The sequence below is a fragment of the Helianthus annuus genome, chromosome 6 (assembly GCF_002127325.2).
Source record: "Helianthus annuus cultivar XRQ/B chromosome 6, HanXRQr2.0-SUNRISE, whole genome shotgun sequence".
NCBI lineage: Eukaryota > Viridiplantae > Streptophyta > Magnoliopsida > Asterales > Asteraceae > Helianthus > Helianthus annuus.
Genome location: NC_035438.2, coordinates 8151490 through 8162540, shown reverse-complemented (window position 1 = coordinate 8162540; position 11051 = coordinate 8151490). Strand labels below are relative to the sequence as shown.

At 38.5% G+C, this 11051-nt stretch overlaps 2 protein-coding genes across 6 annotated transcripts; one reads left to right on the top strand and one right to left on the bottom strand.

Annotated features, from left to right (window-relative positions):
* The first annotated feature begins 2870 nt into the window (after positions 1 to 2870).
* On the top strand, positions 2871 to 7591 carry LOC110864569 (alpha,alpha-trehalose-phosphate synthase [UDP-forming] 5). 5 transcript variants are annotated; one of them, XM_022113670.2, is made up of 5 exons: positions 2871 to 2959; positions 3312 to 3369; positions 3908 to 5931; positions 6010 to 6283; positions 7001 to 7591. In XM_022113670.2, exons 3-5 carry the CDS (start codon positions 3944 to 3946, stop codon positions 7322 to 7324), a joined length of 2586 nt encoding a protein of 861 aa, XP_021969362.1. In that variant the 5' UTR covers positions 2871 to 2959; positions 3312 to 3369; positions 3908 to 3943; the 3' UTR covers positions 7325 to 7591. The 5 variants fall into 5 exon arrangements, with proteins under 5 accessions (XP_021969362.1, XP_035830259.1, XP_021969361.1 ...); XM_022113669.2 differs by lacking the exon at positions 2871 to 2959 and adding an exon at positions 3088 to 3190; XM_035974366.1 differs by lacking the exon at positions 2871 to 2959 and having other exon boundaries at positions 3081 to 3369.
* Positions 7592 to 8061: 470 nt separating this feature from the next.
* Positions 8062 to 10815, bottom strand: LOC110864568 (pentatricopeptide repeat-containing protein At1g62350). The gene is made up of 3 exons (XM_022113668.2): positions 10601 to 10815; positions 9281 to 9607; positions 8062 to 8782 (listed from the first exon to the last, which is right to left on the bottom strand). Exons 2-3 carry the CDS (start codon positions 9596 to 9598, stop codon positions 8366 to 8368), a joined length of 735 nt encoding a protein of 244 aa, XP_021969360.1. The 5' UTR covers positions 9599 to 9607; positions 10601 to 10815; the 3' UTR covers positions 8062 to 8365.
* Positions 10816 to 11051: the final 236 nt, after the last annotated feature.

Sequence of the window (11051 nt, the reverse complement as noted above, 5' to 3'; positions counted from 1 at the left end):
TATGTGAGTGGCATGTGCATGGTTTTTGACATGTGAGTACATATGCATGAGCTTTTTTGACAATATTACCCTTAGTGTAAGTTAGCATCAACGGCACATGTCAACACAAAAATCGTTCTCACCGTTTTCACACTTTTAGGCGTTTTCCCTAAATTCCACCCCTATATATAGGAGAAGGATACGTTAGGAACCAACCTTTATTGCGAGATCCAATGTGAACACAACCAAAAATACCTAAAAAACACACAATTTTTTTAATAAAAATCGCTACTTTCCGTTTATTAATTTTTAAATTTTTTTGGAGACCAAAAGTAGCGATTTTTATTAAAACTATATTAATTTTTTGTTTTTGTTTTTTAGATTTTTAAGGTTTTTTGGAGTTTAGCTTTATGGTTTAGTTTTTAGCATTTAGCTTGGGTGGGGGGAGGGGGTTTAGTTTTTTTTTTTTTTTTTTTTTTTTTTTTTTTTTTTTTTGGGGTGGGGGATTAGTTTTTAGCATTTAGCTTGGGGGAGGAGGGTTAGGTTTTTTTAGGCTTTTGGTGATGTAGTGGGTTTATTTTGTTGTATTCACATTGGTTCTACCAATAAAGGTGGTTCTCGCATGAACAATATGTATATATATATTGTATTTAAATGTTACAGGTTTAGAAAACTAGTGATTTAGCTGTTTTTAGTATTTAATTTTCTCTAACTTTTTTCATAATTCAATTAAACACGAATTCAAATAAGCTTATTCGTATTGGTTTATTCGAATTTCAGGTTATTTTGAATACAAATTTTAAAACTTCAAATTCGAATAACCTAAAGTTCGACTTGTTATCAAAATTGTTTAGATGGGAATGAAGAAAGTAAGGTTTATGATTATAATATGACAAATATATAAAGATTTGACGTTCAAAAAGTAACAATCGCTCTAAATACTAAGGGTGGAAGGAGTGGATGATGCTCGTTCCACTCCTCCCGTTTAAGGATGAGCGTGGTACCGCTATCGAAAATACCGACATTAAAATTCGTCAAAACTAAGTACCGGTACCGAAATGTTCGGTACGGTACCGCTATCGATACGGGATCGGTACGGTACCGGTATTTGAAGGTAAAATTCGGTATTTTCCCGGTACCATACCGAACCGGTACCGATACCGAAAATGCCAAAAAGTGAGTACCGGTACCGATACCGATACCGAAAAAATTCGGTACGGGAATTTCGCTACCGGTACCCAATACCAAATGTTCATCCCTACTCCTGTTGGTGCGGTTGTTCCCATCCCGCATCTCCATCCCAGCTTGTTGCTTTCCTTATTTGCTTCTTCTTCAATTAAGGATGTCCATCCTGGTGTTCTTGACTTGCTTCGTTTCCATCCAACATCTACACCACATCAGCTTCCACCTTAGCCTTCTCCATCCGATTCCGCTCCATACCAAATGCATTTTGCCTGCCCTTAGTGTTGGAGAGACCAGTTGAATCAGATGCTAGCGATGTGATTAAATATATTCTGAGGATCGGCTCAAAGGAGATTGAAAATAAGGAGACGCTTTGAGCCCCCACTTCCCTAGGGCCCCAAATTCTAAAAAAAAACTTATTACATATTGGTGATTTTGGCATCCAAGTTGTTGAAGTTGAGATTCATGATCTATAAGCAGGCATACACAAAGGCAATATATGAATCATAGGATCTATAGGAATGTTTCTTCTTTTATTTTTAACAAAAAAGGCCTCAATTTTGTTTGTTTTTGGACATACAACAATTTTGAGCCGGCCCTGTATATTCCCTATTTATTATACAATTTCAAATAATAAGTAAAATGCTAAAATAAAAAGTTGTATAACTTGCTAAAAATAGTGAAAATTATTGTAACATATGAAAAAAGGATTATGCTATGATTGGGTGCCCCTAAATTAGTGATTTACATGACATGATTTAAATTGAAGGTACACCTCTAAAGATGTAAGCAATTAAGCATAGATGAAATTTGAAGTGTGTTATTTTATTTCACTTTTTTTATTATAACTTTTTCAATTAAATATTCCATTTAAAACCACATATTCAAAGTTCTAAATACTTAGGTAGCGTTTGGTATGAAGGAATGAAATGGATTATTCTGATGTAATGAAAAGAAACATATTTGGTTATCATGCGGTAATGAAATGGAGCATTCCAAAGGAATATAACTCCTTCCAAATATAATAATTTCCATTCCTTAGTATATAGGTGTTTTTTTTCCATTCCTTCAAGGAATGAAAAGAAATCTTCTTGTATTTATATTTATTAATATTCATACTAATATTAATATATTATTATTATTATTATTATTAAGGCAATTATATTTTTGTCGTTTTTAATATAGTTGTGTTTTGTTACTTCATCTTTTTTTATTTATCAAATTGTACAAAGTAATGATTCATTCTATTCGCATATGAGTAACCAAACATCACAATGGAATGGAATGATCCATTTCATTCCGTTGTCCATTCCATTACCTCGTTCATTCCATTCTCTCATCTATTCCATTACCCCATACCAAACAGACCCTTATATTAAGCGGTGACAGACTTAACACTTATTTTCTTAGAGACGATCAAAAGATTTAATCAAACTTTTGAAGGAGATGATCAGGATTTTTTACCTACAAAAAGATTTAATCCAACTTTTTTTTTTGGGGGGGCGGGGGTTGTTTCCCGATGGGAAAACCCTCCATGTCGGCTCCCTGACCACCTCCCTGAAACCTCACCCTATTCGCCTAGTCTCCCATCATCACCAGTGCCGCAGAAAATAATGAGAAAGGCAGGAATTGAACCTGAGTCCCTTAAAATACCAAGTCTCTCTCTTACCACTCCACCACCACCTCATTGACTATCATAAAAACTATGTGAGTGAGTGAGTGCTGGGCTCTCACTTTCAGCATCAGCATCTTCAACTTTCTACAAGACAAAATGATACAAAATCAACATCATTGACAGGTACCCCATGCATAAAAACATGTACTTTAGCCTGGATTATACACTATCACCCCTGAAAAAAATGCCCCCCCATAGAGTAATTGGTTAAACCAACGGTGGATGAAAAATTGAAAAGCATTGTGTTTATGTGAAGATTCTTTAATATTTTTATATATATATAATTAAAGTTGGAATCTTTGATATAGTTCACCCAAGTGTTGTTACTTATTCTCTAAATCAAATGATTCAAATGTAATCTTTCTCTTCTTTCATCACTACCATTGATCTAATCAACTTTTCCTTAAAAAAAAAAAATTATTTTATTTTGTGGGTTCTGTTTTCAACATCAAGCTTCAAACTTTTTTTCTTGCAGCACATTTGGAATCTTTACTTCTTCACTGAAAATGGCAGCACTTTGAGCAACTTTAAAGGTTTGTACCATCTTTTTTGTGAAAAAGATTTGATTTTTTCATCAAGATTTTTGAGTAGATGACTTGTATAACTTTGCATATAACCTGTATGTTCATATGCTTGTTTTTTTAGGGTTCTTGCTTAAATATATTGACAGATATAATTTGATCTTGTTTGTTATTGGAAAAATCAAAAAAATTTTTTTTTTTTTAATTTCAAGTGGTTTCTATTGAAAAGTTTAAGATTTTTAGTTCATAGGTATGTAAAAATTTAATCTTGAATTAGGGTTTGTTGAGTGTTAATACTCTGAGAAATTTTAGGGTTTTTTTTTTTTTTTTTTTTTTTTTTTTTTTTTTTTTTTTAACATATTTAGCTTCTGGGAATTTGATATTTTGAATAAAAGATTCTTAATTTGTTAATGCTAAATTTTTAATTTTTTGTAGGCACAAGTTGGGAATTTATGCTTGTATAGTGACTGTTGATCTTCAGTTACATGTTATGCATCTATTGATTTGTTCTCATTGTATTACCATTCATGATTCATGTGTTCTTTTGTAGAATTTAGCTATCGAAATACGCTCAAATCCGTCGACAATGATGTCGAGGTCTTACACTAATCTCTTCGAACTCGCTTCCGGTGAAGCACCATTACCATCATCGGGTTTTAGTCGATCCGCGAAAAAGCTATCTCGTGTGGCAACCGTGCCAGGGGTATTATCGGAACTAGACGATGAAGGTTTTAGTTCTGATGCCCCATCATCCATTTGTCAAGAACGGATGATCATCGTAGGAAACCAACTCCCGCTCTGGGCCCACAAAGGGCCCGACGGGAGTTGGAACTTCGGTTGGGATGAAGATTCCCTCCTTTTACAACTCCGAGACGGGCTCGGGGAAGATGTCGAAATCACATATGTCGGTTGTCTTCGAGAAGAAATCGACCCGAAAGATCAAGACGATGTGGCCCAACGTTTGCTCGAAAAGTTTAACTGTGTGCCTGCGTTTATACCTCCTGAGCTTTTTAGCAAATACTATCATGGGTTCTGTAAACAACACTTGTGGCCAGTGTTTCACTACATGCTTCCGTTATCACCGGACCTCGGTGGCCGGTTTGACCGGTCTCTGTGGCAAGCATACGTCTCGGTCAACAAAATCTTTGCGGATAAAGTAATGGAAGTGATTAGCCCCGATAACGACTTTGTTTGGGTACATGACTACCATTTGATGGTTTTACCAACCTTTTTAAGAAAACGGTTTAATCGGGTCAAACTCGGGTTCTTTCTCCATAGCCCGTTCCCATCCTCCGAGATATACCGGACCCTTCCCGTAAGAGACGATCTTCTACGAGCCCTTTTGAATTCCGATCTCATTGGGTTTCATACTTTCGATTACGCACGACATTTTCTTGCGTGTTGTAGTAGGATGCTCGGTTTATCTTATCAATCGAAAAGAGGTTATATCGGGCTCGAATACTATGGGCGGACCGTAAGCATCAAGATTTTACCAGTCGGGATTCATTTGAAACAGCTTCGAAAAGTTCTCGATTTACCGGAAACCGAGTCCAAAGTTTCGGAGTTACGAGATCAGTTTCGAGGTCGAACCGTGTTACTCGGGGTCGATGATATGGACATTTTCAAAGGCATAAGTTTGAAGCTTTTAGCGTTCGAGAATTTGCTGATGCAGCATCCGGATAAACGGGGTAAGGTGGTTTTGGTTCAAGTTGCGAATCCGGCTCGAGGTCGAGGTCGGGATGTACTTGAGGTCCAGTCCGAGACTCATACCACTAGAGAAAGAATTAATAAAAAATTCGGTCAGCCTGGTTACGAGCCCGTGATCTTGATTGACAGCCCGCTTCAGTTTTACGAGAGGATTGCGTACTATGTGATCTCCGAGTGTTGTCTTGTTACAGCGGTTAGAGACGGAATGAATTTAATACCTTATGAGTATGTTATAAGTAGACAGGGAAACGATAAGCTTAACGAAGCTTTAGGGGTAAACCCGGCAATTCCGAAAAAGAGTATGTTAGTTGTCTCGGAATTCATCGGTTGCTCACCGTCTCTAAGCGGGGCCATCCGGGTCAACCCGTGGAATATTGACGCAGTGGCCGAAGCTATGGATTCCGCATTAGGTTTTGCAGAACCCGAAAAACAAATGAGGCATGAAAAACATTATAGATATGTTAGTACTCATGATGTTGCGTATTGGGCCCGTAGCTTTTGGCAAGATCTTGAACGATCCTGCCGAGATCATGTAAGGAGAAGATGTTGGGGTATCGGGTTTGGGTTAGGGTTCCGGGTTGTTGCGTTGGATCCGAACTTCCGGAAGCTTTCGATCGAACATATTGTTTCGGCTTACAAACGGACAAAAAAACGCGCGATTTTGTTGGATTATGATGGTACTATGACACTGCAGAATTCAATCAGTACGGGCCCGAGTTTGGAAGTTATAAGAACAGTGAATAGTTTGTGTCGAGACCCGAAAAACGTCGTTTTTGTCGTTAGCGGGAAGGATCGGGCTACGTTGACCAAATGGTTTTCGTCGTGCGACGAATTGGGTGTTGCAGCTGAGCATGGTTACTTTCTAAGGTACAAATCTTTACGTTTACCTCTTTAACTGAGTTCGGTTTTTTAGTTTGTTTTCGCGATTGTTCGTTTTTTGGGCAGGGAAAGTAAGAATTCAGAATGGGAAACATGTATCGCGGTGCCGGATTTTTACTGGAAACAGATTGCAGAGCCAGTGATGAAGTTGTATACCGAAACAACAGACGGTTCCGCCATTGAGGCTAAAGAGAGTGGACTTGTTTGGAATTATCAGTATGCCGATCCGGACTTTGGTTCATGTCAAGCTAAGGAGCTTTTGGATCATTTGGAAAGTGTTCTTGCTAACGAGCCCGTTACGGTCAAGAGCGGGCACAACATAGTTGAAGTTAAACCTCAAGTTAGTATATATTCATTTGGTGGGCTCGAGCTTGAACTTAAATGAGCTGGCTTGGCTCGGCTCGTTAATTTTTTCGAGCTGAAAAGTCTAGCTCGAACTCCGGCTCGTTAATTTTTTTTACCTTTTTTTAATTAGTTTTTTTACAAATATTATAAAATAACAAACAAAAATTAAAAAATTAACATAATTTCTGAAATATACATGCATACGAGTCACTGAGTCAATCCTTGAGTCGAGTCACGAGCCGAGAACCCCTGGCTCGAGCTCGACTTGATTACAAAACGCGTTGGCTCAGCTCGGCTCGAAAACAAAACGAGTTTTTTTTCGAGCAGCCTCGAGCCACGAGCCGAGAACCCTGGCTCGAGCTCGACTTGATTACAAAACACGTTGGCTCAGCTTGGCTCGAAAACAAAACGAGTTTTTTTTTTCGAGCAGCGTCGAGCCACGAGCCGAGAACCCTGGCTCGAGCTCGATTCGATTACAAAACGAGTTGGCTCAGCTCGGCTCGAAAAGAAGATGAGGCGATGAGCCTTTTCCGAGCGAGCCTCGAGCTTTTTGAACACCCCTATTTTTAGATAATTAGACTGTTTTCATGTTATATGATTTCGTGTAATTATATTTAACACACTAATTACAAAAAAGTTCAAAATATCTATAATAAATACCTTTGACCTCAAAAGTCAAAGTAACATCTTTGTTGTTTCTTTTATTTAACAGGGGATCAACAAAGGGCTTGTTGCAGATCGTCTTTTGACGACAATGAAACAAAGAGGAATGCTACCAGATTTCGTGCTTTGCATAGGGGATGACAAGTCAGACGAGGACATGTTTGAAGCAATCACACGAGCAGTGTCGGGTCCCGCTCTTTCTCCGGTAGCTGAAGTTTTCGCTTGCACAGTTGGCAGAAAACCGAGTAAAGCCAGATACTTTCTTGAAGACACAACCGAGATCCTGAGAATGCTGCAGGGTCTTTCCGCTGCTTCGGAGATGCATTCACTAAAAAACGTATCGAAAAGTTTTCAGAAAGTGGTCATTGAGTAGGGGTTTATAGAACCGGCATTGTTCGTGTTGGTGGTTGCTTATGAATAATAATCGTCATCTCCGAATTCATCAATAATGGAGAGGTTTAGTTTTAATGTTTAGAAAGTCAAGTTTATGTGATGTTATAGATATAGAGTATGTAGTTGGTGGTTTGAACCTTGAAAGTAAATAAGTTGACTTCTGGTGATTCAAGTCAAACTTGTAAGGTCTTGTATTAGATGGCTATAAACATAATAAGATTGGCTTTTTAGATGCTACTGCATTCGATGCTAACGAGTTGTTTCCGATTGCCATGTCCGTAACAGGTCAGAACATTGTAAAAATGTTCAAAAAGGGGTGTAAACAAGGTGGAGCGGCTCAAGAGCCCGAGCTCGAGCTTCACATACAAAGCTCGTTTACGAGCCCGAGCTCAAGCTTTAGATACAAAGCTCATTTACGCGAGCCTAAACGAGCCGAAACAAATATTCTATTATTTTTTTATATATAATATACCTACTATTTAACATTGGCGAGTCAAGCTTTGGCTTGTTTAAGCTATCGAGACGAGATCAAGCCAAACTTTTAGCTCATTTAAAACTGTTCTCAAATTACCTCGAGCAGAGCCAAACTCAAGCTTTTGGATTTTACTTTCGAGCCAAGCTCGAGCTTCATAAAAACATGACGAGCTGAGCTCGAGCATAGTCAGGCTTGGGCTTGGCTCGCTTACACCCTAAGCCTAATGACATCAAAACAAGATGAATCAAAATAAAACAGGTCAATATATTAGGAATCAAGGAGTAACAACAACAAAAGGTTTTGACTGGAACATTATGGCTTGAATATGGGCTCCATGATTGACAGTAGTAGCAATGGACTGGTCCAACTCGTTTGGACTTCTTTTAAGTCCTATGATGGGCTAATACTGAGCGGGCCAGAGGGAGCCCACTTGTATTTGGACTTCATCTTTCCCTTGGGCGGTAACCGTTGAGGAATTTAAGCCAGTCCTGGTATCCATGGAGATAATATGTTCAACGAAAGGGTGCTGCAACTTACAACCTCGATTTAGTTGTTGCATTCGCTGCTAGATGAATAATCGTCTTCAAACAGGTCTTGGGGCGGATCATAAATGATCATTTCAGGAAAAACTTCCAAAAAATCATGTTTCACCTTTTCCCTAAGTTCCGGATATGGTAGAAGCCCTTTCATGATGACCCGATAAGGCAATGACAACGGCGGATCAGGAGCCCGTCTCATTTCATCGTATATAAACATCGCTTCCGACGGCAACCCACTATCCAAAAACGACCTAATAATGTCCCCAAATGTATGCTGATCAAAATGCACCTCTTCGTTCTTTAAATCTTGCCATACCCGCTTCACCTCGTCCACCTTTTTATTTCTAGCTAGCATCATAAGCATGTCTCGGTAAAAGAACATATCGGGCCGGTACCATATCTCTTTCCGCACCACCTCATATAACTGCACAATGAAACTTAATCAACGATACTTAAGAAAGAGTTAACTGCCATTTTCGTCCATGTGGCTGAATTTCAAATTTGTACCATTTTAGTCCCTGACATTCTTAAAACCTGCTGGTTCCATCCAAAAACTTAACTTCTATTAAAACCTGCCGTTTAATGAAGGGTAAAAACGTTATTTTCCTTTTTTCTCAAACCCTATTAAAATCCCACCCGTTTTAATTTCCCAAATCAAAAAAAGGAAAATGATTGCACACGAAAATGACGTTTTTACCCTTCACTAAACGGCAAGTTTTAACAGACGTTAAGTTTTTGGACGAAACTAGCATGTTTCAAAAATGCCAGGGACATAAATGGTACACCCATTTGAAATTTGGCCTGGACTGGCATAATTGGACAAACCACAGGGGCAAAAATGACAGTTAACAATTTAAGAAATGAATAAATATTTACAAAATAAAGCTATATTGCCATCGTAGACGTGAACATTAACACGTACCTTCATGGATAGAAAGACGAGGTCTTGTCTTTGAAATTCAAAAAGAACAGAGACGAGGTCGGATTTGAGAAGGCGAGAAACATTTGACTTGATGTAACGGTCGAGTCGAACGGGATTGGATTCAAGTCTCTTGAGCTCTTTGGCAATAATCAAACCTTCTTTTCCCATCTCCTTCTTTCTCCTCCATATTGATAATGAAGTTGAGTTAGTGTGATTGAAACGAACAGGATTTGATATGGTGTTCATGTTTGACCACCGTGTTGACTGTAAGGCTCTTCGCACAAGAACGGTTCGACTGTAATTGAACATAGTGATCATCCAACACCCCTGTAAGAGATTAACGGCTGTTATGCACGGTTTAATAATCACATATTATGGTAAAATGTAACACATTCTTATACTTCACTATCTGATGAAACAGACGGGTCGGGTCAGGTATAACAGACCAGTTAAAACAAGGCTCAAACTATCTACACACTTGGTGTGTAGATAGTCACCTCAAAAAGTGGTTTTTTGTCTTATATGCACACCCTGCAGTGTCGAGTTGTGGTCAAAGTGCGGCGTTTTGGTCCGGTTAACCAGACAAAGACTGACGGGTGTCTGACGGCTCTGTTGAACGGACCAAAACGCCGAGCTTTGGCCGCGTTTTGGTCCGGTCAAACAGACAAAAGACTGACCGGGTGTCTGGTTGACAGGACCAAAACGCGGCCAAAGCTCGGCGTTTTGGTCTGGTCAACAGACCCGTCAGACACCCGTCAGTCGTTGTCTGGTTGACCGGACCAAAACGCCACTATTTGGCCACAGTTCGACACTGCAGGGTGTGCATATAGGACAAAAAACCATTTTTTTAGTGTGCATACAGGCATATTGGTGTGCCAATAGGTACACCCTAAAACAATTTATTTTAAAAGTATAAAAAGTATATGATTTTGTTTACACCAAATTAAAAAAACAATAACCAAATCAAAAAAATTATAAGCCAAATCAAAATAAATAAAAAACACAATAACCAAATCAAAACATAATAACACTTTATACATGAAAACTGTTGACAACAGGTTTATAACAAAATATTCAAGCAGGTACCTTCCAACTCCTAACGATTCACAAGAAAAAGATCCGAATGCGTGTTAATTAACCAAATAAAGATGAAAATAGCAAAGTATCTCCAAGGTTTCTTACATACCCATCAAGAATTTCACTTCAAAATGACTAATCTCAACAAGAATCATCAAACAAAGTGGCTTAAAAAGACAGATACAAGAGCCCTTTGATAAAATCAAAACAATTACTCATTGAGACATTTCATCAAACACTTACCGGATGTGAAAGTGCCAATGGGTTGACAGAGAAGGTAATATCAATCGGCGCAGCAGGAAACACTAAGTTTGGGCGTTTGGCACTGATGAGTACACCAACAATCAATCAATCGAGAGATACTTTGATCAATCACGGCTTTGGACACACACAGCACGGTGGTTTTACACACACAAATATAAACGCAGGTGGGAGTGTGAGACTTGTTAACCCTTGGGATGGATTGCTAGTAATTATACGTTACTGGGTCAATTTTGAGTTTGGGTCGCCAGCCCAGGCCCGCCCTAACAAGTAACAACACGTCAACACATGACATGTAAACCCATAAAATAAAAAAAAATAAAAAAGTTAAATACGATTTTAATCTTTGTGGTTTAATTGATTCAAATAATCATTTTAATCTACAACTATTAATACCTTAATACCTTCTAGTGTAATCGCAGCCCCATAACCG

Excerpts from the sequence above, each read along its gene's own strand:
- LOC110864568 (XM_022113668.2), bottom strand. The coding sequence starts at position 9,598 with ATGATCACTATGTTCAATTACAGTCGAACCGTTCTTGTGCGAAGAGCC. Across the intron at positions 8,783-9,280 it reads TCGTCTTTCTATCCATGAAG|TTATATGAGGTGGTGCGGAA; the intron begins GTACGTGTTAAT and ends TTCATTGTGCAG.
- LOC110864569 (XM_022113670.2), top strand. The coding sequence starts at position 3,944 with ATGATGTCGAGGTCTTACACTAATCTCTTCGAACTCGCTTCCGGTGAA. Across the intron at positions 5,932-6,009 it reads GAGCATGGTTACTTTCTAAG|GGAAAGTAAGAATTCAGAAT; the intron begins GTACAAATCTTT and ends TTTTTTGGGCAG. Across the intron at positions 6,284-7,000 it reads TAGTTGAAGTTAAACCTCAA|GGGATCAACAAAGGGCTTGT; the intron begins GTTAGTATATAT and ends TTTATTTAACAG.